Raw genomic sequence first — 26,340 nt, 5'->3', positions numbered from 1 at the left:
TCTTTGCTGTGGGAGGCTATCCTGTGTGTTACGAGGTGTTTAGCAGGGCCCCTGGTCTCTACAGATGAGGTGCCAGTAGAACATACCCCCAAATTGTGGCAGCCAAAAACTTCTCCAGTATTGACTGCCAGATGTCCCTGGGAGGAGGGAGGAGTAGGAGTAATGGGAAAATCACCCCCAGTTGAGAGCCTCTCACTCAAACAATAAGGTATTAACCCAGTTTTATAATGAAACAATCTGAACTATAAAGTACATTAGCAAAAGAGAGTTACTCTCCCAAATGATTATGGAAATCAAATTGCTTTAATAAACATTTAATGGAACAACTTCATAGGATTTGGTGACATAAAGATATGTTTCTTTCTAGTGAGTTCTATGAAAAGTATCAATGCATAGCTTCTATTTTATAAAAGTAATCATCTTTGGATTATAAACAAAAAAGTTGTCAGACTAAATTCCCAAGAAGCCCCAAACTAATCAAAACTAAGTAATCCAGGTGTGCTTTATGGAATGTTCACTAGATCATTTCAGTGAGGCAATATCATAAACAGATGAATCCCTAAGTCTTTGATTATTATCAAAGGCAAATTCATCAAAGACTCAGCTGTTTAATTACCACAATGACATCCCCCTCCCAACTTAATAATATTTCCAGGAAGCCAATTATTGTTTGCCCTCCATGCCCTTCAGTATGCAAGCTGAAGAACCACTGTGAGTGGCAAGTTAATGTCCTCGAAGGTTTAGAAACCAAGTGTACCTCTAAAGCAGGTGTAGACAACAGCACGTGCGTTGACTGGACGACATCTGCAGCGTGAATATTATTGTGGTAGGCCACATCAGCGTGGTAATGATCTTCCAGGGTCATTAGGTATGTAATTAAAGTGTCTACTGGAATTTTAAATGTTTTTAATAAATCCCGTTCCTGCAAGGAAAGAAATCCTCTTAGCATTTTGTATCTTATAGAAAAGATTTTCCATACAGTGTGTTAATAACAGCAACAGAAATCACCCCGTGCCACCTATGGATAACCCAGAAATGAGAGAAGCACACTCTCAATGTCTAGTGAGGACAATATAAACCCATGGGGTGATCCAGGAACTGCAGGGACAAAACCAGAGTACAGTTGTCCTTCTGGAGCCCAGCAAAGCTTTGCCCAAAATATATGGTGTCAGGAATGAGCTGCCAACTATCAAATGTCCGTGTCCTGGGACCCTGAAGGTAGCTTTAGTCCACCACCACCGACTCGGCCACTGGATCAAAGCAAGTGAGACACGACATTCTCTTGAGGGCTGGAGACCTCCAGCCCCAAATTCTCATATAAATCCTAACCCTGAACTGGGGCAAAAACTTGACAAGAATGAGAAACTGATTTGAAGAAGAGAGCAGTCCACAAGACAGTGGTTGAAGAAATTACATACTAAGGTTAGTCAGCAAGGGGCTTATTCAATTTGTAAAGTTAGCACTCCACTCCATTCTCTGTGCAAGGGAAGGTCATGTGGATGATTTAAAAATTTTTTTATTTTATGATTTTAAAATTATTTTAATGAATTGCTTCAGTTTGCCCACATATCTTTTTCTTCAATGGGAAAAATAATACAATTGATTTATTTGTGTTTTACCCACACTCCAACCTTCTTGTATCCTTATTTGCCCCTTGGTATATAAGGGGCAAATATGTATCGCTTATATATATTTTGGCAAATAAAAAACCATCAAAATAAGTGAAAGAGGGTAAGTAGTGAAGAAGATAAATGCATACACGATTCACAGACTGGACATTATGTCACCAAATAAAAGAGGTGATAGAACTTAACGACGTTACCTGAAAGATGGTGTGCATGATAACAGTCAAAGGTCGGTTCCCAGACAACTCTGCTATTCTGAAAACATGAAGACCCCATTTGTTCACATCTTCTAGTTCCTGGGGTTAAGGAAAGATAAGAACAAGTTTGGATGCAGAAGTAAAACATGAAACAATGAACACAGTCATTTAAAAATTACTGACTTTAATGAAGAGATTGTTAAGACTTTTTTCAAAGGTTCATTTCGAATGTATTGGATGCACCACGTAACACGAGGCAGACTTCGGGCAAATCTGCTTAAAACACATGCTAGAAACTGAATGGTGTTGCTCAACCTTATGTCTCTGACAAAACAACATATTTACACACTTGAAATATTGATCTCAAGCATTTCTCCAGTAGTTAAAATGTATTCTCAAAACCTTAGCTAGTTAACTAAAGGTAACTAGTTAAACTAGTTAACCTTAACTTTAACTAGTTAAAACATATTCTCAAAAACCTTAAACTATTCAAACAATCAAATGTAGATGCAAAAATAAAGAACACCAAGCCATCTGTCTCTACATATTAATTAAATTCAAGTGATTTATTTTTCCTCTTGATGGTTTATTTTGGAGCTCCTCTAAAAGCTCATGTTCATCTACCTTATTCTTTCTTAAAATTTATTTACTTTTAATTGGAGGATAATTACTTTACAATATTGTGTTGGTTTCTGCCATACATTAGCATGAATCAGTCATAGGTATACACATGTCCCCTTCCTCCTAAACCTCCCTCCCACCTCCAGAGAGCACTGAATTTGAGCTCCTTGTGTCAAACAGCAAATGCCCACTGGCTAATTTTACATATGGTAATGTATATGTTTCAATGCTATTCAAGCCATTTAGCAAGAGCTTTTTAAAGTGCTTTCCCATCTACCAGACAACCCCCCATGAATTATTAATAATAAGCTTTTTCATTTATTTAAACCAGAAGGAATCGAAGTTCACTGCATATTTCTGATCATGGTACTTGAAATCATCCTACCTTGGCAAGGACGTCTTCTTGTTCAGTTTTGACCCCAAACCTTGGGATGCTTGAATTAGTCAAACTGGAGCTGTGCATCAACTTCTTGACGCCACTGATCTGAGACATTGGCCTTTTCTTTTTCTCCTTTTCCTTCTGAGTCGGAGAAGGAATTTCCACTTCATGTTGCTTATCTTAAAAATTTAAAAAATATTCTACACTTAGTATTAATTCTGCCTAATTTTTTTTTCTCATAACATCCATAAGTAGGCAGATTTTAATTGATCATTATACATTCTAGGAAATATTTCCAAGTAAAACTCCTGTTAAGGAAGTTGAGTATTTACAGTTTGATGTGGACTTAATTTGATACTCTGAAACACAAAATTAAGCAAATAAATTCTACTGCATAATAATTAACATCAAATAATTCAGTGACCACATCTTTGAAGGTCCTAATACTTAAAAAAAAAAAAACAAACTTATGATTGCTGACTTGGAAAAGGCAAAATATATTGGTTATTTCCACTGCTCATCGATTTCATTCCTGTCCAAAACTCACTTACTGGTAGGAAAGCTGCTTTTGCCAAGTAAGAACTCCGGTTTCAACACCTACTTTGAAATGGCAGAAACTTCGTGTGCAAAATGAAAACAGTAGTGTGTGAACCTAATGGGCCATTCTGTGGGAGCACACACAATTTATCTGAAGGAGTCAGACATTTTCTATAGGATAGTGATGTGGGGGATATATAATGTAACAAGGTTATACGGGGAGCACAGAGAATCTCCAATATTATCTGATAAATAAATATCATATTCACAAGACCTAATTGTTGTTTTCAGCTAGGACATCAGATGGTATCAATACACTCATTCACTATTTCAAGGCAGCGACTCCTTTGACTTTTGCTTACACAGAGCATGTAACCAAGAAATGTCTGTTTAGTGGATGTGCTGGTTAGCTATTATAGCAGTTTTGTTTTGAAAGTAAATTCAGATCAAGGGTATGTTCAAGTTACTGGCTTGTCCTACCTGCATTTTCTTTCTGTGGATGGAGGATGGAGTGGTGGTGTCCCAGTGCACCATACTCTCAGCTACTATCATCAGCAAGCTTTTCCTCAGCAATTGTGTTACATCTCTCAGCCTTCCAGGCATGATTCCCACTGGACCTTCAACTCGTTGAGTTTAGGGACTATTTTTAACTGCTTATTAAATATCTACTGTCCAGCAATGACTGGCATTTAACAAGAATTTGTTGAATGCATGAATAGATCTCTCTAAAAAATACATTTTACAGTTGAGTACTTTGGAAAAATGGGAAATATACAACTTTAATTAAGGGAATCTCTAAAGTCTTGAATGAAACTAAAAGATAAAAAAAGGTACTTTGTCACCTTAGGTTCTAAAGCTTAGAGGCTCATTGATTTGATGATTGAAAACAAATGGAATTCCTAACTCTTATTGAGTTCCAAAACAAGTTTGCACCCCAATCTACCTCTAAAGACAACCAAACAATAAAAAAGAAAAAATTTAAATTGTTATTCTCACCTAAGAATGTGTTTGATATATACTCTGACACTTGATTTCCAGACCGACTCATTTCAGAGAGATGGGTGAGCTCTCGATTAAGCATCCTTTTAAACTGAAAAAACAGAAAGATAAAATGAAATAACAGAAGAGGAAAGTTTAAGTGAAATAACATGAACATTTGCTAAGAATCAGAAAATATGCCAAAGAATCTTTAACACATCCTGATTCTTTAGGTCAGTGTCATCCAATAGAACTTTCTACAATGATGAAAAAATGCTATACTCTCCGCTCTCCAGAGATTAGTGGCTAGGAGCCAATAGCTAAATGTGGCTATTAAGCCCTTTAAATATGGTTAGTATAAAGGGGAGCTGAATTCTGGATTTTATTTAATTTTAATGAATTTAAACTGCAAGGTCACATGAAGCTAGGGGCTGCCATAAATGGACAGCACACATTTAGATATTCAAGGAAGACATTGAGGGGAGAATGCACAAAAATAGCATGAATTATTAGCATTTAGAGAAGAGAAAAAACTAATTTATAAACACACAAAAGGGTTGCCACACAATAAAACATGGTATGTTTTTTATCAATTAATTTATCATTAGCAGAAATGAATATGTATACTGATCAGAGATTAAAATGTAGTCTTTTCCCCCAAAGCAGGACTGAATAGATTTGAGTACTCTCCCAGACGATAGAGAAAATATTTGAACAAATAATACATAATGTTTCCTTTCTAAAAGTTTTTTAAGTAGGGATTTACTGGTCTTCAGCATCCACAGAATTTACCAATTCATCACCACAAGTCCCATAAATACAATTAAAAATAGACCTGTTCAGCTGAAACATCATTGCTTCACAGTTTATTTTACTGGTTCCATGGTGCCTACTTTATCCAAAGAAACTTATCTACCACCTGGAATTTATCTATCACCAGCACATGGCATTATCAAAACTGGAATTCTCAATGATGTTACACTTTCCTAGCCATTATTGCTTCTCAATGTATCTTCCTTTGACTTCCCAAATAACTCAAATACACCTTTTAATATACCTTAATATTTCTTTTAATGTACTAAACAATATATTTTCTTTATATAGAGCAACAACTAAATACTTGATCACAAAAAAGCCTTTAAAACTGTGAATTTCATCATAAATCCTCAAAAGTCTGGGGTAAAGAGAGTAGTGAATCATCATTTAGTAAAGTCTGAAATGCATTTTTAACTCAGTATTTAGTTTATTAGAATTAAAAAAAAAAAAACTTTGGCTCTCTGCACAATTCATATCAAGGTGTTATATATAACTCAAGATAATTTGGCAAATCACTTCCAGAGTTAATTTTATTGATCATCTAAATTAGGTATCAGAATTGATCACTATAAAGTACTGGGATCAATAAAAAATTTCAGTATACTGTTGGATATAAGAAATGCATATTAGCATTTTCCTGCAGTCAAAACTGAAGAACCGGCTATAACCAACAGAGATACCTCTGGTTGTTAATTTACAGACTGACAATGCTCATTCTCAAACTCAGAAACACAAAGTTCACTTCTGTTGTGTATTTTTTTTAATAACTTGCTCTGATTAAAAAATGTATGTAGAACTCATGTATATCCTCACTGTCTCACTGCTAATAGCTGTATATAATTAGCTCTGCCTTTTTCCTTTGTGTATATTTGTTGAAACATAGTTGACAATATCCTGGGTTTCTGGTATACAACATAGTGATTTGGTATTTTAATATTAATAGATTCTGTACCAAAGTTATTATAATATCATTGGTTATATTCTCTGTGCTGTATATTATATTTTGCAATGTGTGTATATTTACACATGTGTGCGTGTGCACGCATGCATGCACACACACACACAGTGGAATATTACTCAGCTATAAAAAAGGAGAATGGAATCTTGCCATTTGTGACAACATGGATGGACCTGGAGGGCTGTATGGTAGTGAAACAAGTTAAAGACAAATACCGTACGTTATCACTTATATGCAGAATCAGAAAATGAATGAATAGAACAGAAACAGGCTCACAGATACAGAAAAACCAGTGGTTACCAGACTTGGGGAATAACGGATGGGTAAAATTGAACAAGGGGATTAAGAGGTGCAAACAACCAGTTATAAGATAAATGAGTCACCAAATATATGTATATTTTAATTTTAAAATTGGCATGGTCACTGCTTTGTAGACTGCACAATACTGATTTTAAAATAAACATACATTTTGCTTATTGTCACTGAGCATTATATATTATGATCCACAGGGGAAAAAATAAAATTTGGAACCTTTCAAGAAAGTTCATAAAGATATTACCAAGTGTTCAAAACATTTTCTTCCCATTTTTTATGCAGTTATATTTTTTAAACAATTCACAGGTTATCATTTATGAATGCATTAGATCATTTAACTCACACTGGCACATAGTAGATGCTCAATATTATTTGAATTCTATCTATCTCCTGGTTTCCTAGGCCTTTTATAGTGATAGTTTATTTTTATCATTTCAGGAATGGATGGAAGATCTAACTGTATTTCAACTAACATAAAATATATACCTAAATATCTAGCTCCCCTACCAATACCAAAAAATAATTTAGGGTATTATTCATATAGAAAATGGTCACTATATTAAAAAGCAGAGACACTACTTTGCCAACAAAGGTTAGATTAATCAAAGCTATGGCTTTTCCAGTAGTCATGTATGAATGTGAGAGTTGGACCATGAAGAAAGCTGAGCGACAGAGAATTGATGCTATTGAACTGTGATGTTGGAGAAGACTCTCTAGAGTCCCTTGGACAGCAAGGAGATCCAACCAGTCAATCCTAAAGGAAATCAGTTCTGCATATTCACTGAAGGACTGATGCTGAAGTTGAAACTCCAATACCTTGGGGCCACCTGATGCAAAGGGCTGATTCATTAGAAAAGAGCCTGATGCTGGGCAAGATCGAAGGCAGGAGGAGAAGGGGACGACAGAGGATGAGATGGTTGGATGCTATCACCGACTCAATGGACATGAGTTTGAGCAAGCTCTGAGAGATGGTGAAGGACAGGGAACCTTGCTATGCTGTAGTCCATGGGGTTGCAAAGAGGGAGACACAACTCAGCAGCTGAACAACAACAAAAAACCATGCAGGGGGGCTTCCCAGGTGGTGCTAGTGGTAAAGAACTGGCCTGCCAATGCAGAAGATCCCTGGGTCAGGAAGATCCTGGAGGAGGGCATGACAACCCACTCCAGCATTTTTGCCTGGAGAATCCCATGGACAGAAGAGCCTGCTGGGTTACAGTCCACAGGGTCACAAAGAGTCAGACACAACTGAAGTGACTAAGAACTCAAGTACCATGCATAATGCCTAAAGGTAAGTAAATCTGTTTGATGAATGACATTTTCTCCTGGAAAAAAATCTCCTTTTTAGGCAAAATAGATTCAAGAAAGTCTGCTAAACCTCTAAAACATGTATTTAATGAAATATCTCTTTGACATGAAATTGTCTATGCTATGAGATAGAAGTGGCCAGAGAGAACTGCCTGGTCATGACAAAATCCTTTCTTAAAAGTTAGGGAAATAAGTTAAGATTTTTAGCCACTAGCCTAGCCTCTCTACAGTCTGTTGTACAGGAACCACTGTCCACCTGCCTTCCATGCATTTCTTTCAATGTAACTAAAAAAATGCTGCAGCCTTGGTGGGGGGCAGTTGGTGCAATTCGAACAGTCAGATAGGAACCCAGTTTCTCTACAGAACTACTTTCTAACGTGTAAGCAGTTTGGTATAAGGAATACATTGCCATATGCCCAAGAAGAAAAACTGCATGGTATCTGCAGATATGCCACACAAATTACTGTATTTGACTGAAAGAACATGAAAAATGAAGTGTAATTTTCTTGGCAGTTTGATTATACAGCTCATCAAAATAGCCAGTTGGTACAAATAACTAAAGCAAAAAATTCCAGTGAAAGAATTCTGTTGTACAGACTGATAAATGACACATTATATTCTGCTGATTATTTCTGCATCATATACATATATTCCCAGACTATCCTTTTCCCTTTGTTCAAAACTCCAAAGCATGGGTGGAGAAAAACCCTTCATTGCACACCTGTTTCCCTCCCAGGACTTGGGAGGTGTTTCAAGGAAGTCAACATTTTCTTTTAACATAATTAGATAATACAATATTTTAAGCAGACATCTTTCTTCCCAAAAGGATAGGAGATTTCCTAAAAACAATTTTCAGAGAGTCAATTAAATTATAGCACAAAGAACTTTTCTAAAAGGAATCAAAATTGTTTCTTTTCTTGTTTTTGCTACTGATCTAAGACATATAGTCCAAGGGAAGCTAAATTAATAATCCCCAAAATTACCATCAGTGCTTCCTCAACTGGTAGTTCCTCTTACAATTTAGTTTTGGAGTGTACAGCTGGATGTGCTAACAAACAATAAATTAAATCGCTCAACAATCATTTTTAAATCCAAGTGGAATTTCTCTCATTTTAAGATAATTATTAACATAACTGTAAAATTGCCACGAGGGGGAAAATGATTAGAAAAGGTAATAAAATCTATTTTTCCTAGAATGCTTTCTGGGCTCTCAATTTATAGATTTAGAAGAGACAAAATATAGAACTGCTTTTCAAAAAGAACTGGTTGCAAAATGTAGAACAATTTAATTGAGCATTTAGATATCTTTAAAAGGGACCTCTAAATATTTTAGACTGATGAATTATTCTGATTGTTTCTGATCTAAACAGTCTGAAATGATATGTAGAGTTAGTGTTACAACAAAGAATAAAGAGGAAGATCTCTAAGTGAATGCTTTCAAATCCTTTGTTCTCATTATGCATCAGAATGTCTGTATGCAGCAAATATAAAGCATAAAGGAAAGTGAAAATCCAGTTGAACTGAATACTGAATACTGCTTTTTCAACTCCAGTTATCCAATTTATGTTTATTTAAGACTGTCAAGGAAACAAAATTAAATAATAAAACAAAATTAAAGTATTTCCAAATTTAATCCCTGTACTTCCCCCTCATGCCAATGTGCTACTTAGTACATTATATATCTTCTAGTATATAATTAAGACAGTGGTTAAGGTCAAACATTAAGTAAATGCTTATTTTTCCCCACAACGTTCTGCTAAAAATCATTTGAATATGCTGCACTGTGATAGACTACAAGTTTGGTGGATGCCAGCATTAAAAGCTAAAATAAACACTGTATTAGCTGCATAAAAACAAATCTTTCAAAATACATAATAAGACTAAACACATGTATATCTGTCCTTCCTAAATGTTTTTAGCAATATAATATTAAAAACATAAAGCTGCCAGCAAAAATTTCTCCAAAAAGCATTAACATTCTGTAGATTCTCAAACATTATTATCCATAATTATAACATGACTGTGAAGCCCTTCAAAAAGTATCAAATATGAGCTGTCTAGAAGCTAAGGAATGAATTCCAAAGAGACTTGGGGTGGGGGATGTGTCTTTATTACTCTCTACACTTTTCTCTATTAAAAAAAAATTAAGCCAAGAAATGGCTAGCAAAATTCAAATAATGAAAATTACAAAATCTGGAATCTAGATTTTAAGGAAGGTGGAAAATCATGACTATTTGGACAACTAAAACTGAAATAAGTTTTCTTAGAATGCAAGTAAATCTCACAGGAAAGAGGAAATTTTGCTTTAAAAAGAAACAAAGAAAATGAAAAATATTTCAATCTGAGAGCCCTTAAAGTAATGGAAAAGGATTATCTAAAGATGTGTATTATGATTTGCTCAAACATTCAAGAATAAACTCCAATTTCTGAAGTGATGCTTCATTTAGGACTGAAAAAGGTTTTTCCACCTCAAGTCTATATTAAGCAGATAGGATTGCCAGGTTAGCATTACCACAGGGCATGCAAGAAGCTTGCCGAGCAGGAACATAAAACCTTATTAAATGCAGTGTACTAATTCATTTTTTGAGATTAACAAATATAGCAGTATCATATAAATTTACATCTTTCAGTTTTACAAACAGATCAAGTGTTCATTTACATAAAATATCACCTAAAAATTAAATAGTGTCCATTTTAATGTCATCTATATCTAAAGGTTGGAAGAAAAAAAAAAAAACCCTCCTCATCAGGTAAAAGTAGTACAGCTTTTTAGAAAGAAGCATAAATTAATTGTTATAAACTTTAAATGCTATATACTAATTAGAGCCCATGTACCATTTATAATTTAGCCCAATTATTTATCTCCAATGGATTTAATTACGTTGACACTTAAAAAAACACTTAAATCTATACAAAATAAAACAGAAGAAATGCTGAAAATTAAAAAGCTATTTTAACATACAAATTACAACTAATAAAAGTTACACAATCTCTCCTTATCTTGACCACTAAAAACACACATGTCTTCTGTAGCTCATGTCTAAAGAAAAGTAAAAGATTGCTTAGAAAGCTTTACTCCATAGTAATTTATTAAAATTATTAGTTATGTAATCAGAGTAATCAGGAGTTTACAAAGGCTAAATAAATCTTACCTTTATGTAGCCCCAAGATACTGACAGTAAATAGTTTGATTCAGGCATTTTTGATTGATTATATAGAGAGTAAGTTCTAAAATAAGTATATCTTCAAAACCTTGATACTTAGCAATCTCCACAAGCACGGAGTATGCAGATTTTTAAAGATTTTTGGTAATTAAGTACACATAAGAAAGCCTCGCATTAGATCCCATCCAGTCGGTTTCCCATTGAATACATGCCATTTGTAAAACTCCAGAATGCAACAGAATTCAACCACTATTCTGAATAAAGACAATTCATGTGATAAAGAAACATCTAAAGATCTAAGGGTCTGCATCTTTCTCTCCCTGAGCTCCAGGGCTTAATGAATAATGTATGTCAAGATGCTTAGCTGCAAGAAGGACTAGTTCTGTCAAAAGCTACCAAATAAGGAACTGCAGGGAAGCCAGAAAGAGTGACAAGAAACCCCTCCCATAAAACCCCAACTATGCACCAATCACTTTGCGTTCCTGGGTCTATCAGGGGAGGGGGCGTGGACTAGGCCAAGGCTGCTCTGTGATTGGTTGGCAAGAGCGAACCTCTGGGGAGGAGGTTTTTCTCCTCACCTCTGGTAAACGCCATTTAATAATGGTATCCCTACAGCTGAGGCTGCAGCACGAAAAGATGAATGGGCTTTCCCTCTCATTGTGATGAATAACCACCATAAAACTCTGCAAAATTCATAGTTCATTCTTAAATAAGAATTGCCAATCCTTTCAGAGTCATTTCTATGAATTTTAATATTCTCTGACTTGTCTTCAAAATAAAAGTTGCTCGAAAAAATTTAAATAAAAGCTGCTCTAAAAATTGCAATCAGACATTTTAATTGTCTCCCTCTGTCAAATCCAAAACAAGTGGTTTCCCCTGTGGCATAGATACAACTGAAGTTCTTCCTCAGTCCAACCTAATAGCGTAGTGTAATTATAAAATACAATTAATGTCCAGAATTCATAAATGGAAGTGATACACGTCTTCACCTGTGTGGCACTGCTAGTCTTAGCTCCTTTTGTTTCTACTGTTATATGTGGCTGAGCTCCACAACCTTCAAAATCTAAGAGTGGGGATGGCTTATTATAAATCTGATTGGAAGGAGGGGTGGAATCCTGAAAGACAATGCACTGTATATGGTTCAAGAACGAGGAGCTCTGTGGACAGATTTCAGGATCTATATTTTGATCAAAGGAGAGCATTTTTATGATTGTGCACAGATATAAGAGTGGCTCTTAAGAATACAGACTTGAGCTCAAAAGTAATCAGGTCTTTTACAAGAAGTAAATAAGAAATCTAAATTCCTTTGGGAAAAAATAATCTTTTTCTACTTGGTTTCGGATAGCATTATTCAGTAACTTTTATATTAAAGAGGTCTTACGGATGAGAGATAAGGGAAGTAGCTTTTGCTCTATTTTAGCATGAAGTTCTGTCCAGTCTACCTTTCCTCCATCTCGGTTTGCTCCCACTTCTCTGTGTTTCTGTAACTTGTCGGTGTGGTGACTGCTCAGTGTTCCTACATCAGGTTTATCAGTCTCAGACAGCACACCCTCATCAGAAACATGTAACCCCCGCCTCTTTGAACTTCTATTGGTCCTTTGCTGCCAAAGTCTTCAGCTACAGTTCCCACCCAATGTGTTCATTCCCAAAGTCCCAAAATCTTCTACAAAACAACAATGTTAAACTCCCATATTTCACTAAAACTGCTTCCAGAAGAATGCAAAGGTCCTCCCCTTTCACTATTCTCTCATCCTCCTCAACTTCTCTGAAGTGTTCAATAGTCTGATCACTCTCCCTCCTCTCTCTCACTCCCAGGACCTGCAGCTTCCCAATGAAGTTTTTCCTCCCACTTCTCTAACCTTTGCTGCCTTCAATTCATCCTCTAATCTAGGATACACACAAAGACTCTCTCCAGGGCAAACACTCTCTAATGACCTCTTCTAATGTGAAATTTAGGACCTGATGGAATGCCCTACCAGACACCTCGGACTTCTTCAAAATTGGTAGGTCCTTTTTCTATTTAAAGCAGCTCTTACTGTGACTACTCCCATTTCATTCAGTGGGCCCATATTCCAGTGTCTCAAACTGAAATCTATGACTCTTTCTTGCTATTCAATAGGTATTCCATGTGAGTTGACCACTGTTAGATGTTTAATGTAATAATCCAACTGAATCCTTGAGAGACCCTGGTGTATTCCTGGTCTACCACATACCTTCCCTCCATACTGTTACAAAGTTCTGTCTTCTACAGAAGGCTTTTTTCACTTACTCTTGTTCCTTCCCATTCCCACTCCCATCATCTAAATCCAAAGGCTTTAATGGGTGAAAGAAGTGGAAAGGACTTTCAATATCATCTCCTCCAAACTCCTAATATCCACATAAAGTAATACCTAAAGAGGCAGCGCTTTTCCTAAGTTCACTCGAGTACTAAGAACACAGACTCTGAGTTGAAATCCTTTAGTGCATAACCCACAAGGAAAACTCTTACTCTGAGTGTGTCAGTTTCCTCATTTGTAAAATTGGTTACTGTGGTCACTGGTCTCCAAAGATGCCTCCTGATGAGCCACATGCCCCTACACTGAACCTGAGCTGGCTTGGGTAACCAACAAAGGATGACGCCTATCTGTGGAGCCTGTCACAGGAAGTCTGGCAGCTCCCACCTTGGTCTCCATGAATGTGCTCTTGGGATCTCCGAGCCACCTTGTAACAAAGTGTGCGTATTCTGAGATTGCCATGTTAGGAGGAAGCCTATGCTAAGTTTATGGAGAGGTTTCTGGGAAAGGGACCCAGAGAAAGAAATGGTGGGGGTGGGGGAGTAGGTGGGAGGAGAGAAAGACAGAGAAAATGGGCAAGCACATAGGCATACCCAGCTATCTCCAGCCCTACCAGCCATGCCAGCCCCAAGCCAGACCTGAAAGTGAAGAATCTATCTTAGCCATCCAAGCAATTGCCCTGTAGATGACTCCACCCCTCATCGCCATCTGACTGCAAGCACATGATGGATTCTTATGTGAGAATGCCAAGCCAAGCCCAACTAACCCATAAAACAATGAAAAATAATTTAAAAATAGATATTCTAAACCACAAAGTTTGAAGTAACATGTTATAGCAATAAATAGCCAGGACAATTATTATGAGGATTAAATGAGGTGTTATATGCAAAGCTTAGGTTTCCCTGGTGGCTCAGACGGTAAAGAGTCTGCCTACAGTGCGGGAGACCTGGGCTCAATCCCTGGGTCAGGAAGATCCCCTAGAGAAGGAAATGGCAACCCACTCCAGGGTTCTTGCAGGGAAAATCTCATGGACGGAGGAGCCTTGCTAGTTACAGTCCATGGGATTGCAACAGAGTTCGCCATGACTGAGTGATTTCACTTTCACTTTATATGCAAAGCACTGAAAATATCTGATACATAGTGATAGATACTGGGTGATGATGATATAACATCGATGATCGTGATAAATCTTCCACTGCTGTGCCTATATTTTTTTAACTTTTTATTTTTTATTGGGGGTATAGCTGATTAACAATGTTGTGATAGTTTCAAGTGGATAGCAAAGGGACTCAGCCATACACATTAGTTCAGCTCAGCTTAGTCACACAGTCGTGTCTGTTCTTTGCGACCCCATGGACTGCAGCACACCAGGCTTCCCTGTCCATCACCAACTCCTGGAGCTTGCTCAAACTGATGTCCACTGAATCAGTGATGCCATCCAACCATCTCATCCTCTGTTGTCCCTTTCTCCTCCCGCCTTCAATCTTTCCCAGCATCAGGGTCATTTCCAATGAGTCAGTTCTTTCCATCAGGTAGCCAAAATATTGAAGTTTCAGCTTCAGCATCAGTCCTTCAATGAATATTCAGAACTGATTTCCTTCAGGATTGACTGCTTTGATCTCCTTGCAATCCAAGAGACTCTCAAGAGTCTTATACAACACCACACATCAAAAGCATCAGTACTTCAGCACTCAGCTTTCTTTGTAGTCCAACTCTCACATCCAGACATGACTGCTGGAAAAACCATAGCTTGGACTAGATAGACCTTTGTTGGCAAAGTAACATCTCTGCCTTTTTAATATGCACTCTAGGCTGGTCACAGCTTTTCTTGCAAGGAGCAAGTGTCTTTTAATTTCATGGCTGCAGTCACCATCTACAGTGATTTTGGAGCCCAAGAAAATAAAATCTGTCACTGTTTCCATCGTTTCTCCATATATTTGACGTGAAATGATGAAACCCGATGCCATGATCTTCATTTTTTGAATGTTGAGTTTTAAGCCAGCTTTTCTCACTCTCCTCTTTCACTTTCATCAAGAGGCTCTTTAGTTTCTCCTTGCTTTCTGTGTAAGGGTGGTGTCATCTGCCTATCTGAGGGTATTGATATTTCTCCTGCCAATCTTGATTCCAGCTTGTGCTTCATCCAGCCCAGCATTTCTCATGATGTACCCTGCATAAAAGTTAAATGAGCAGGGTGACAATATACAGCCTTGACATACTCCTTTTCCTATTTGGACTGTCTGTTGTTCCATGCCTGGTTCTGACTGTTACTTCTTGACCTGCTTACAGATTTCTCAGGAGGCAGGTAAGATGGTCTGGTATTCCCATCTCTTGAAGAATGTTCCACAGTTTGTTGTGATCCCCACAGTCAAAGGCCTTGATGTAGTCAATAAAGCTGATGTTTTTCTGGAACTCTCTTGCTTTTTCAATGATCCAACAGATGTTGGCAGTTTGATCTCTGGTTCCTCTGCCTTTTCTAAATCCAGCTTGAGCATCTGAAAGTTCTTGGTTCATGTACTGCTGAAGCCTTGCTTGGAGAATTTTGAACATTATTTTGCTAGTGTGTGAGATGAGTGCAATCGTGTAGTAGTTTGAACATTCTTTGGCATTGCCTTTCTTTGGAACTGGAATCAAAACTGACCTTTTGCAGTCCTGTGGCTGACCTGACCTTTTTCAGTCCTGAAAACTGTCCTTTTCCATATGTGGCCACAGCCATACATATACATGTTATCTATTCTCCCTAAATCCCCCTCCCATCCAGGCTGCCACATAACATTGACCAGAGTTTCATGTGCTATACAGTAGAAGATGCCTACATTTGTAAACTCCCGGCTTATCCTTTTTAAAGGATAACATGTATACATATATATATATACACTTGTTTCCTTCCAGCTACATCAATTCATTCCATGCATCAGACTCAAAACACCGTAATTGCTTCTTTACTCAGGTCCTTTGGCTTTTCTCCATCACCTGCTTACTGATAGCAACTGCCAGACCAACTTTCCTCAAACTCAGACTCAGTCTGCCACTCCGAAGCCAGTGGCTGACAGCTCAATGTCACCTGCTTCAACATATCTGGACTCCTCTGGAAGCTCCGGCCTGACACTGGCCTTAATCCCTGAGTCTAAGCTCTTTCCACTCTTGCTCTGTTCCCAGCAGGCTACTATTCCACCCATCCCTATGATGAAGCTCTCCTTTTTTTTGGGGGGGGGGACACCCTTTGGCTTGTGGGATCTCACTAGTTCCCCCAACCAGGGACCAAATCTGGGCCATGGCAGTGAAAGCCTGGAATCCTAACCACTAGGCTGCCAGGGAACTATCAGTTCCCTCCTATCTTTTATTTTATCTACTTCAAGCTGGTCTTTCAAAGTCAAATTTAAATCATTCAAAATACACCTCAAAACCAAATATTTCAGCCCTTCACCAAACTCTTTAACTATTCTATGAAGTGACGTGAAGTGAAGTCGCTCAGTCGTGTCTGACTCTTTGTGACCCCATGGATTGTAGCCCACCAGGCTCCTCGGTCCATGGGATTTTCCAGGCTTGAATACTGGAGTGGGTTGCCATTTAACTATTCTATAATCATTCTTTAAAGATTACTTATTACTCTATTATATTCCAGACACTCTCCTGGATATGGGGGCATAGCAGTGTGAACAAAGGTTTTTCACCCGGAGCTTACATTTGACAATTAACTCCATAAATACCTACGTCAGTAATGGTAGGTGCAATAAAGAAAAAGAAATGATAAGGAGGGTAAGAGGTATCAGGGATAAAGATTCCTGTCTTATATGATGATCAAAGAAAACCTCTGATGAGATGACACGTGCTCAGAGACCTGAAGAAAGAGGGGGAGCAAGTCTTATGGATTTCTGGCAGTAGAGGGGGTCAAGCAATGGATCTGCAGAGAGCAAAGGCCCTGAGGCAGGGAGGCCGTTCTTGGCTTTATTGGACTTACTGCCCATTTTTTGTTTCCATCTGTTAATCTATTTGTTGCTGGGAAAGATTGAAGGCAAAAGGAGAAGGGTGTGGGAAAGGATGAGATTAGGTTAGATAGCATCACCAACTCAGTGGACACAAATCTGAGAAAAAAATAGTGCAGGACAGGGAAGCCTGGCATGCTGCAGTCCATGGGGGTGAAAAGAACTGGAGCTGACTTAGTGACTGAGCAACAACAGCAATCAATCTATTTTATTCTTTGATGAATTTCGAACTGTTAATAAGTTACTTCTTTCTTTGTGTAACAAATATTTTTTAATTCTGAAATGAAATTCTTAAATATTCTTTCTACATACACCTTTTACTAAATATATGCATACATACTTAGCAATCCTTATCTAGATACTTAAAAAAAATTTGTGTAATGGCTTACCAGTAACACACAGGGGTCACAAAAGAGTCAGACATGACTTAGTGGCCCAACAACAAAAGTTGAAAAAAGTAATTTATAAATTAAACATTGCAAAATTAAACACTTGGACATGACTACATTAAAAAAAAAAAGACACAGTAAAAGTTTGTATTTTATTTTCACTTACTAACTGTGTGATCTCGGCAAAGTTAGTTAAACTTTCCATGCTTCAGTTTACTCATCTGAAAATGAGAATAATAATACCATCTATCTATGTTGTTGGGAGTTTTAATTAGTACACATATGTAATCTACTTGGGCTTCCCTGGTGGCTCAGATGGTAAAGAATCTGTCTGTGATGCAGGAGACAAGGGTTTGATCCCTGGGTTGGGAAGAACCCCGCCCCACCCCCAAGAAGAGAATGGCAACCCACTCCGTTACTCTTGCCTGGAGAATTCCATGGACAGAGGACACTGTCAGGCTTAGTCCATAGGTTCCAGAGTCAGACACGACTGAGCAACAGAGCACTAAGTGCTCTGATTCCTCTGACGTGGAGAATTACCATCAATGTGACGGCAACATGGAAATAATTACCGGAGTGCTGTATTGGAGGGATGATCTTTTTCCAAAATGGTGAGGGGCTCTTGGAAAGATTTTCAAATTAACAAAGTGCACTTATCCCTTAAATTACACTGCGATTGCATTACTCAAAAATGTACTGTGGATTAGTACCATGCAGAAAACATTTTGCATTTATATGTAAAAAGTAGTTGTGCTCTAGGCTCAGATAATCATAAGTGATTATTTTTACATTTGTGAATGGTTTCTGGGACACAGAAAAATAGTCCCTGATGAAGGACTATCCCGGAGACTAGTTACTCCCTGGCTCCTGTCCATGAAATGCCAGGAGTACTCTGCCACCAGTGTACCTGAAATTTCTTAAATTTTCCTAGTGTTAAGAATCACTTTTCTAATTGTGTCAGCTACTTTGAACTTTGCATCCTCAACCAGGGTGGAGGACACTTGAGGCAACAAAGATACGTTATTTTTTCTTCATATTTCCCAAAGTAGTTAATGAACCACAGGCAGAAAAAGATTCAACTGTAGGTCTCTGATCTGCTGTAGTAGGGGACATAATGGTAATAGTACACAGTAGTAGCAGTAACAATAATGTCAAGTAAAAAGTACTTAGGAAGGTTTCCATATTTCTAGGGAATAAGAAATCTTTTCATCTCCAAGCGAAATTAAAATTCATTTCATTTTTTCCCATTGTAAGAAACAGACTAGATGCTCCTTCCAATTGCCACAGTAGTAAAGCCTGCAGAAGGAAATCTAATCAACTCAGAAGAAAATATGGATGAAACCAGAGAGATACAGGTTTATAGATGAGACTTGGTTTCTGATCATTCTAATGAGGAAATTGTTAACAAGTATGTTACAGCATTTACTAGGCACCTACTATGCACCAAGAGCTTTATTTATCTCTTATCTCTAATCTTTGCAACATCCTGAGTAGATGGATATTATCCTCATTTTAAGGTGAAAAGACAGACACTCTTAAATGGCCAATAACTTGCCCTGGACGTGCAGGGGCTGAGACGCAAGTCCAGGTCTCTTTAGTCTTTGCTCTTTATGGTGAATGAATATCTTGCATATAATTACGCTGATCCAAACTATGATAAATGGTATGAATTTAGGAGTGGACTCATTCAGTCTTAATCCTTATGCTGACTCCGCCTACTAACTAGTGAGGAAGCTGGCACCCGGAGAGAGAGACTGGCAGCCTCACCTGATGGTGAGACCTTCTTATACGCGCAAGTGCTGTATGAACGAGACACAGATGCATAGGAAGACCGCAGGCTTCCTGATTAGTAATTTGCTCCTCTCAAACATCCAAGTGATTTTATGTATGAACAAGTGCGTGTCTGTATGTGTGTGTATGTGTACCAGAGTAGAAAATATATATATATATAATTTCCTTCAACATTCAGTTTTCTTTCTCTAATGATAATCCTCAGAATCTCTAGAGGCCACTCCTATTTTATTCCATACTTTCTTGGTCCTCAAGCAATATCCCAAGCAATCAACATTTGTGGACTATTTCAGGATATTTAAAACTCTGCTCATGGAGTTGAAGTCTTCGATATACTAACACATTCTGGTATCACTGCCTTTGCAACCGAGGTCAACAAAGATAAGACATTTCTGAACAGGGAAAAAGAAAAACAAACCAAACTCTGAGCAAACTGAGGCTCAGAAGTTCCAGTGTCTTGACCAAGGTCACAAAGCCAAATAGCAGGGATAGAATTTGAACGCAGGCTGTCTGGCTTCAGAGTACTCCAAATTGCCAAAAAAAAAAAAAAAAGGTATTTTAGGTATTAATCCATATTTACCCTAGCGTCTATGAGCAATATGTCTATTAACATAATTAATTCTAAGATGGGGCTTCCCTGATGGCTCAAATGGTAAAGAGTCTGCCTGAAATGCAGGAGACTTGAGTTCAAACCCTGGGTCGAGAAGATCTCTGGAGAAAAGAATGGCTACCCACTCTAGTATTCTTGCCTGGAGAATCCCATGGACAGAGGACCTTGGTGGGCTACAGTCCATGGGAACACAATCTATTATTACACTTGAAATATTTACATTTTATTTAAAGTAGTGTTATTGGCTCTTAGATTTCTCCAAACCAAGGGATATTCCTGGCAACAGCACTATTTTTGGTAAGATGTACATCTTAAAATAGTTGATCCTATAATCAGTTACATTTATTTTACACCTTTCTACTTAGGATTGAAGTTCTGGGAGCTTTAATCAAGACACAAATCTACATAGAGTAGGCTCACCTATTCAATACTGCTCGGCTTAAGATATGCAAATCTAATTGCTATAAAGAAAGAATTCTGAGGCAGGATTAAACTGCAGGTATTGAATACAATGACGACTGCATACCACTGTGTAAAATCACTAAGTGGTCTTTTGCTTTCAGATGCCTTAAAAATAGTTCTGGAGGCAAACAATGATTGGTAATTAACTGGCAACCTGTCTTTCAAATAACAGGATTTTATTATCTATTTTTTACATTATTAAAACTACATTTTCTTTGCTTAAGAGTGCAAAACCAACCACGACACAAGTAAATATACCAAATTTGTTTGTATTTACTGCCCTCTAGTGATAATGGAGCCAAATGTGATTTAAAGAACAGCTCTGTTCTTGAAGAGCCATAACATTTCTGAACACAAAAACATACCTTATGAATATTTTGGAGACTTGAGATTAAGAGGAACTCCTGGTTGATCTGGGGTTTAGCTTTTTTCAGGTTGATTTTTTTGAAACCAAAAATCATCTGAAAAGCTAAGAATCACTCTTTAACTTGATTTGAAAGTTTCCACCAAATACTAGTTTTATTTAAAGCAGGAAAAACCTAATGTTTATTGAGAAAGAAATTCTGATGTAAGAAACTATTTTTGTTGAAAGGTTCCTTGAAGATGAAATAACAGGACACTGATATGAGATCTTTATTTAAATCTCTCTTACACATTATCTCATTAAATGTTAGCATAGTATTAACTATATTGTTAATACAGTTTGAATTATACAGAGTAGATACAGAGTTTTCTATGCTCACAGCTAAGTAGTAAATCCAGCTGAAGCCACCACCACCACCATCATTATCATCATCATATCTACTAAGGACTTTTGTTTCACTGAAGAACAATTAAGGCAAAGAATGTTTGCACAAACCTCATATAAATGACGGAGAAGGCAATGGCATCCCACTCCAGTACTCTTGCCTGGAAAATCCCATGGACGGAGGAGCCTGGAAGGCTGCAGTCCATGGGGTCGCTAAGAGTCAGACACGACTGAGCGACTTCACTTTCACTTCTCACTTTCATGCATTAGAGAAGGAAATGGCAACCCACTCCAGTGTTCTTGCCTAGTGAATCCCAGGGATCGGGGAGCCTGGTGGGCTACCGTCTATGGGGTCACACAGAGTCGGACACGACTGAAGCGACTTAGCTTAGCATATAAATGAAGCTTCTACAAAAATAATCTTGTATGAAAGAGAATTTCCTAACTACGGAGAAAATATATACACTGTGTGATTTCATTCATGACATTCTGGCAAGGGAAAACTATAGATAAGGACAGTCAGGTCACTGGGTGACAGCTACTGAGAGCAGGGGGAGGGGAATGACTACCAAGAAGCAAGAGAAAACTTTGGGGGCAATAGTAGTTTTCCAGTTGTGTAACCTGTCAAAACATATTCAGGAGCTGCTGCGTGCATGCTCAGTTGTGACTGATTTTTTTGTGACCCCATGGACTGTAGCCTACCAGGCTCCTCTGTTCATGGGACTGTCCAGGCAAGAACACTGGAGTGGGTTGCCATTTCCTTCTCCACGGGATCTTCCCGACCCAGGGATCAAATCCGTGCCTCCTGTGTCTCCCGCACTGACAGGCAGATTCTTTACCTGCTGAGCCATCTGAGGGATATAGTAATGAATAAGACAGAAGAGTTCCCTGTTCATGGAATTCTTGGACTCTTGGGGCCAAAAGACAAAAAACAAGCAGACAAAACACTGAGTGACAAACATGTTGGATGAAAGAAAAGGAGGTAATATGATGCCATGGTGGTAGACCATTAAATAGTCAGGAAGGTAACATCTGAGATGATACTGATGACTAGAAAAAGCCAAAAGATTTGAAGCAAAGTATGCTGAGCAAGGGCTGGAAGAAAACAGCCAGCCTGACAAAGGACAGGTATGCAGAATGAAATGGGAGGTGGGTCCGGGCAAGGTCATGCGGGTCCCTGCAAGCCTTCCAGAGGGTGCGGGGTACCACCAGAAGGTTCGGCACAGGGAGTAACACGAAGTGATTTACATTTTAAAAAATTGTCTCCGTAGAGGATGGTACACAGAGAAGCAGAAGCAGATAGAAGAGGAAGAGGCACTTGAGGAAGAGTTGATAAGACTTGAACCGCTGGAAGAAAGAAGAATCAGCTCCTAGACTCTCAGCTTTGAAAGGATATTTGTGCCATTTGTGGAGATGGTGAAGTACAGGTGAGGGGCAGATTTGGAGAAGGATAAATAAGGAGAAAGACAGTCCTATGAATTAAATGCAAGAAAATTTAAGTCCATGAAATGAATTTTTTTTTTTTTTTTTTTTTTTTACTGTTGAGGGACAGTAACCCCCAACCCCTTCCTCCAGTTCTTCACAGGCTGGATAAGGAAGGCTGCCAGATGGAAGTGTTGAATGTCTGCTACTGCTAAGTCACATCAGTCGTGTCCGACTCTGTGAGACCTAGACGGCAGCCCACCAGGCTCCCCTGTCCCTGGGATTCTCCAGGCAAGAACACGGGAGTAGGTTGAATGTCTAGTTACTTTCATATTCTCTAATGATTTACATTAGGATAGACCACTTTCATCCAAATCTTTTAATATGTTTTTAGAATAGCTCAATAGAAATCATCAACAGATGAAAGTTCCCTCTTCAAAGCCTAAGAAAGGTAAGACAACAAAACCAAAATAGAATCTAGCGTCACAGCTGGCAATCTTTTTATTAAAATAATACGTCTTATTTAGGTGTTTTAGTTGGAATCAAGACTGCCGGGAGAAATATCAATAACCTCAGATATGCAGATGACACCACCCTTATGGCAGAAAGTGAAGAGGAACTAAAAAGCCTCTTGATGAAAGTGAAACAGGAGAGTGAAAAAGTTGGCTTAAAGTTCAACATTCAGAAAACAAAGATCATGGCATCTGGTCCCATCACTTCATGGGAAATAGATGGGTAAACAGTGGAAAGAGTGTCAGACTTTATTTTTTGGGGCTCCAAAATCACTGCAGATGGTAACTGCAGCCATGAAATTAAAAGATGCTTACTCCTTGGAAGAAAAGTTATGACCAACCTAGATAGTATATTGAAAAGCAGAGATATTACTTTGCCAACAAAGGTCCGTCTAGTCAAGGCTATGGTTTTTCCAGTGGTCATGTATGGATGTGAGAGTTGGACTGTGAAGAAGGCTGAGCAATGAAGAATTGATGCTTTTGAACTGTGGTGTTGGAGAAGACTCTTAAGAGTCCCTTGGATTACAACGAGATCCAACCAGTCCGTCCTAAAGGAGATCAGTCCTGGGTGTTCATTGGAAGGACTGATGCTGAAGCTGAAACTCCAATACTTTGGCCACCTCATGCGAAGAGTTGACTCGTTGGAAAAGACCCTGAAGTTGGGAGGGATTTGGGGCAGGAGGAGGAGACGACAGAGGATGAGATGGCTGGATGGCATCAGCGATTGATGGACATGAGTTTGAGTGAACTCCGGGAGTTGGTGATGGACAGGGAGGCCTGGTGTGCTGTGGGTTGCATGAGTTGCAAAGAGTCAGACATGACTGAGTGACTGAACTGAACTGGTATGTTAGTTACCGGTTCCAGGAACAGTCAGCAAAGGTCAGTCAGCAAACAGGTCTGCTCTGAAGGAGCTTACCTATTAGCGTGTGAGAGACAGAAGGCAAACAGGTGTGCATAGTCCCAATCCCACCTTCCTTTTATATGCCTTCCAGAGGCTGGACACAGGAAAAGTCCACATCCTAGATGCCCGTATAGCTGGAGTTTCAGATATGGATTTACATCTTCCAATCAGAAGAACTCTTGTGCTCCTTCCCACAAATTAGCTGTCAATCTGACTGCTATTTCTTTGTAGATAATCTGCCCCTTCTCTCTGTGTTGAGATCTATTTGTTTCTGTGATTTCTCTGGGAAATATCTGGATGTGGGTTTCTTCTACAAACATTTCTGGCTTGGAATTCACTGGACTTCTAGAATATGTCCTCTTCCCCATTCTCTCTATTCTTCTCTGGAATTCAAATTAGGCATGTGTTGCCATTTTGCTGGAAAGTCTTTCCATATATTAAGTGCACTGTATTTTACTATAAAATAAGCATAAAGCTACATAATTGTCACTAATACTATAGCAATCATTTTTCTTCAAGATATTGCTTTAAACATTTTTAATTGCTTTAAACATTTTAAATTAATTATGATTATTCTTGTATCTTGGAGAAGGAAATGGCAACCCACTCCAATGTTCTTGCCTGGAGAATCCCAGGGATGGGGGAGTCTGGTGGGCTGCCATCTATGGGGTCGCACAGAGTCAGACATGACTGAAGCGACTTAGCAGCAGCATTCTTATAGCTTAAGACTAAATTACTGGCACTAAAATATATCAAAAACAAATTAGGTTTTTCTAATTGCTGATAAAGTAAGATGAACCTGTATGCTCCTTCTAAGAAAGAACTAAGACCTGAAAAAGTAATTTAAAAAATAATTTAACTCATTTTTATTCACACATCAATAAAACTTGGCATTAACCACCTTGACCATTATTTTTCTAAAATACCTTTCGATATTTACATCCTTAAGAAGGGAAAACATAAAATATTTTGCCTATAGGAATAAATATAATAGGGGAAAACAAAATAAACTACTACAACTAGAAACAAAGTTTGTTTTTCTTGATCTTCCAAATGCAAGGCTAATGCCCTATGAGACAAGCGGTCCATCACACACAAGAGATGCAGTGGGCTCACCAAACACAGGACAGGGCCTGGATTCTGCAGGAGTCATCCATGTCGGAAACCTCCCTTGAAGATATCAAGTCCAACCTTCTACCCAGACAGGAGTTCTACAGTTCACCATCATTAAGGGTCCACCTCTCTGGATTTCTTCCACTCTTGTGGAAGTCCCTTCTACTATGAGTGAATACAGTTTTAAAACACTGAGCTAGTGATCATTTGCATCCACTGAACTAATACCATTCATCTAAAGCTCTTCATAAAGCCGTCAAAATTGATTTGACGCTGGACACAGCAAACGAAGACAAAAATACGGCTCAGGGACTTTATTATGGAAGTTGCAATAAACAGAAGAGTAGTTAACCTCCTTAACTATTCACATAAATAACAAGAACACTCTAGGTCTTACAAACAGTGATCAACAGTTAAACTTGAGCAATTATAGTTTGGGCTGTCACTTTCCCTTAACAGGTAGGAGAGCAAGCATGTGAATCAGAACATGTGGGGTATTACGAAAACACACCAAACAGGTGACTTTAGTATAGCTTCCATAATAACAGTTCTAATAATTCAAAAAACTGTCTTTCCCTAAAATTCATAGTAAACAATAGTAATAGCTAATATTTATCGATCAATATTGATATTTATTTACTGTCTATGAGTGACTGAGCACACACATGTGCTAGGAATATTGCTGAATACTTACCTGTTATTACCTCATTTGCTTCTAATACCAATCCAATGAGTACTTTTATTATTCCCATTTATAGATGAGCCTTAAGGTCTTAACCATGAAGTCTGTACAGCGAGCTCCCAGATTGCCTGACTTTTCACCAGAAATCCAGTCCTGGCAACTGAAGGCCTATAGGACATTTCTACTGAGATATGTAATTTCACTCCAATTTCAGGTCTAAAGATTTAGCTGCTGTATCTTTTACCCCACTCTCTTCAAATCACCTTCTCTTCCTGGTTTTCCAACTATTATTCTTTCTGTTATTACTTGGGTTGAGAATTTCATCCCTTTCTCTGGCTGCAGTGCCGGTCCCCTGAAGTCCGATAGGTCCTGTCACCTTTCCGGTAATCTTTTTCCTAACCATTCCTTTCTTTCCCTTTCCATCCTATTTCAGTCCCTCATCACTTATATGCCTAATTTCCTAATAGATTCTTTTTTTCTTTTACTATTTCTCCTCAATATGATCCATCCTGCATACCCCCATCAGATTTCTCTTTCTAAAATCATTTTGTTATTTTCC

General features: G+C 38.2%; 1 protein-coding gene across 5 annotated transcripts in view; it reads right to left on the bottom strand.

The window, feature by feature from the left end:
- The window catches only part of PDE4D (phosphodiesterase 4D), a 972,033-nt gene that overhangs the window by 8,840 nt on the left and 936,853 nt on the right, over window positions 1-26,340 (bottom strand). For 4 of the 5 annotated variants that reach the window (XM_068990575.1, XM_068990576.1, XM_068990577.1 and 1 more), the window contains exons 7-10: window positions 4,356-4,449; window positions 2,829-3,001; window positions 1,823-1,921; window positions 758-922 (exon numbers count right to left, since the gene is read on the bottom strand). In XM_068990575.1, coding sequence (XP_068846676.1) covers window positions 758-922; window positions 1,823-1,921; window positions 2,829-3,001; window positions 4,356-4,449 — 531 coding nt within the window. Of the gene's footprint in view, window positions 1-757; window positions 923-1,822; window positions 1,922-2,828; window positions 3,002-4,355; window positions 4,450-10,883; window positions 10,932-26,340 lie in introns of those variants that run through there. The other variant, XM_068990579.1, reaches the window with a different exon arrangement.

Source organism: Capricornis sumatraensis, chromosome 18, assembly GCF_032405125.1.
Source record: "Capricornis sumatraensis isolate serow.1 chromosome 18, serow.2, whole genome shotgun sequence".
Lineage (NCBI taxonomy): Eukaryota > Metazoa > Chordata > Mammalia > Artiodactyla > Bovidae > Capricornis > Capricornis sumatraensis.
The sequence above is the reverse complement of the archived record's forward strand: the minus strand, read 5'-3'. Positions and strand labels throughout refer to the sequence as shown.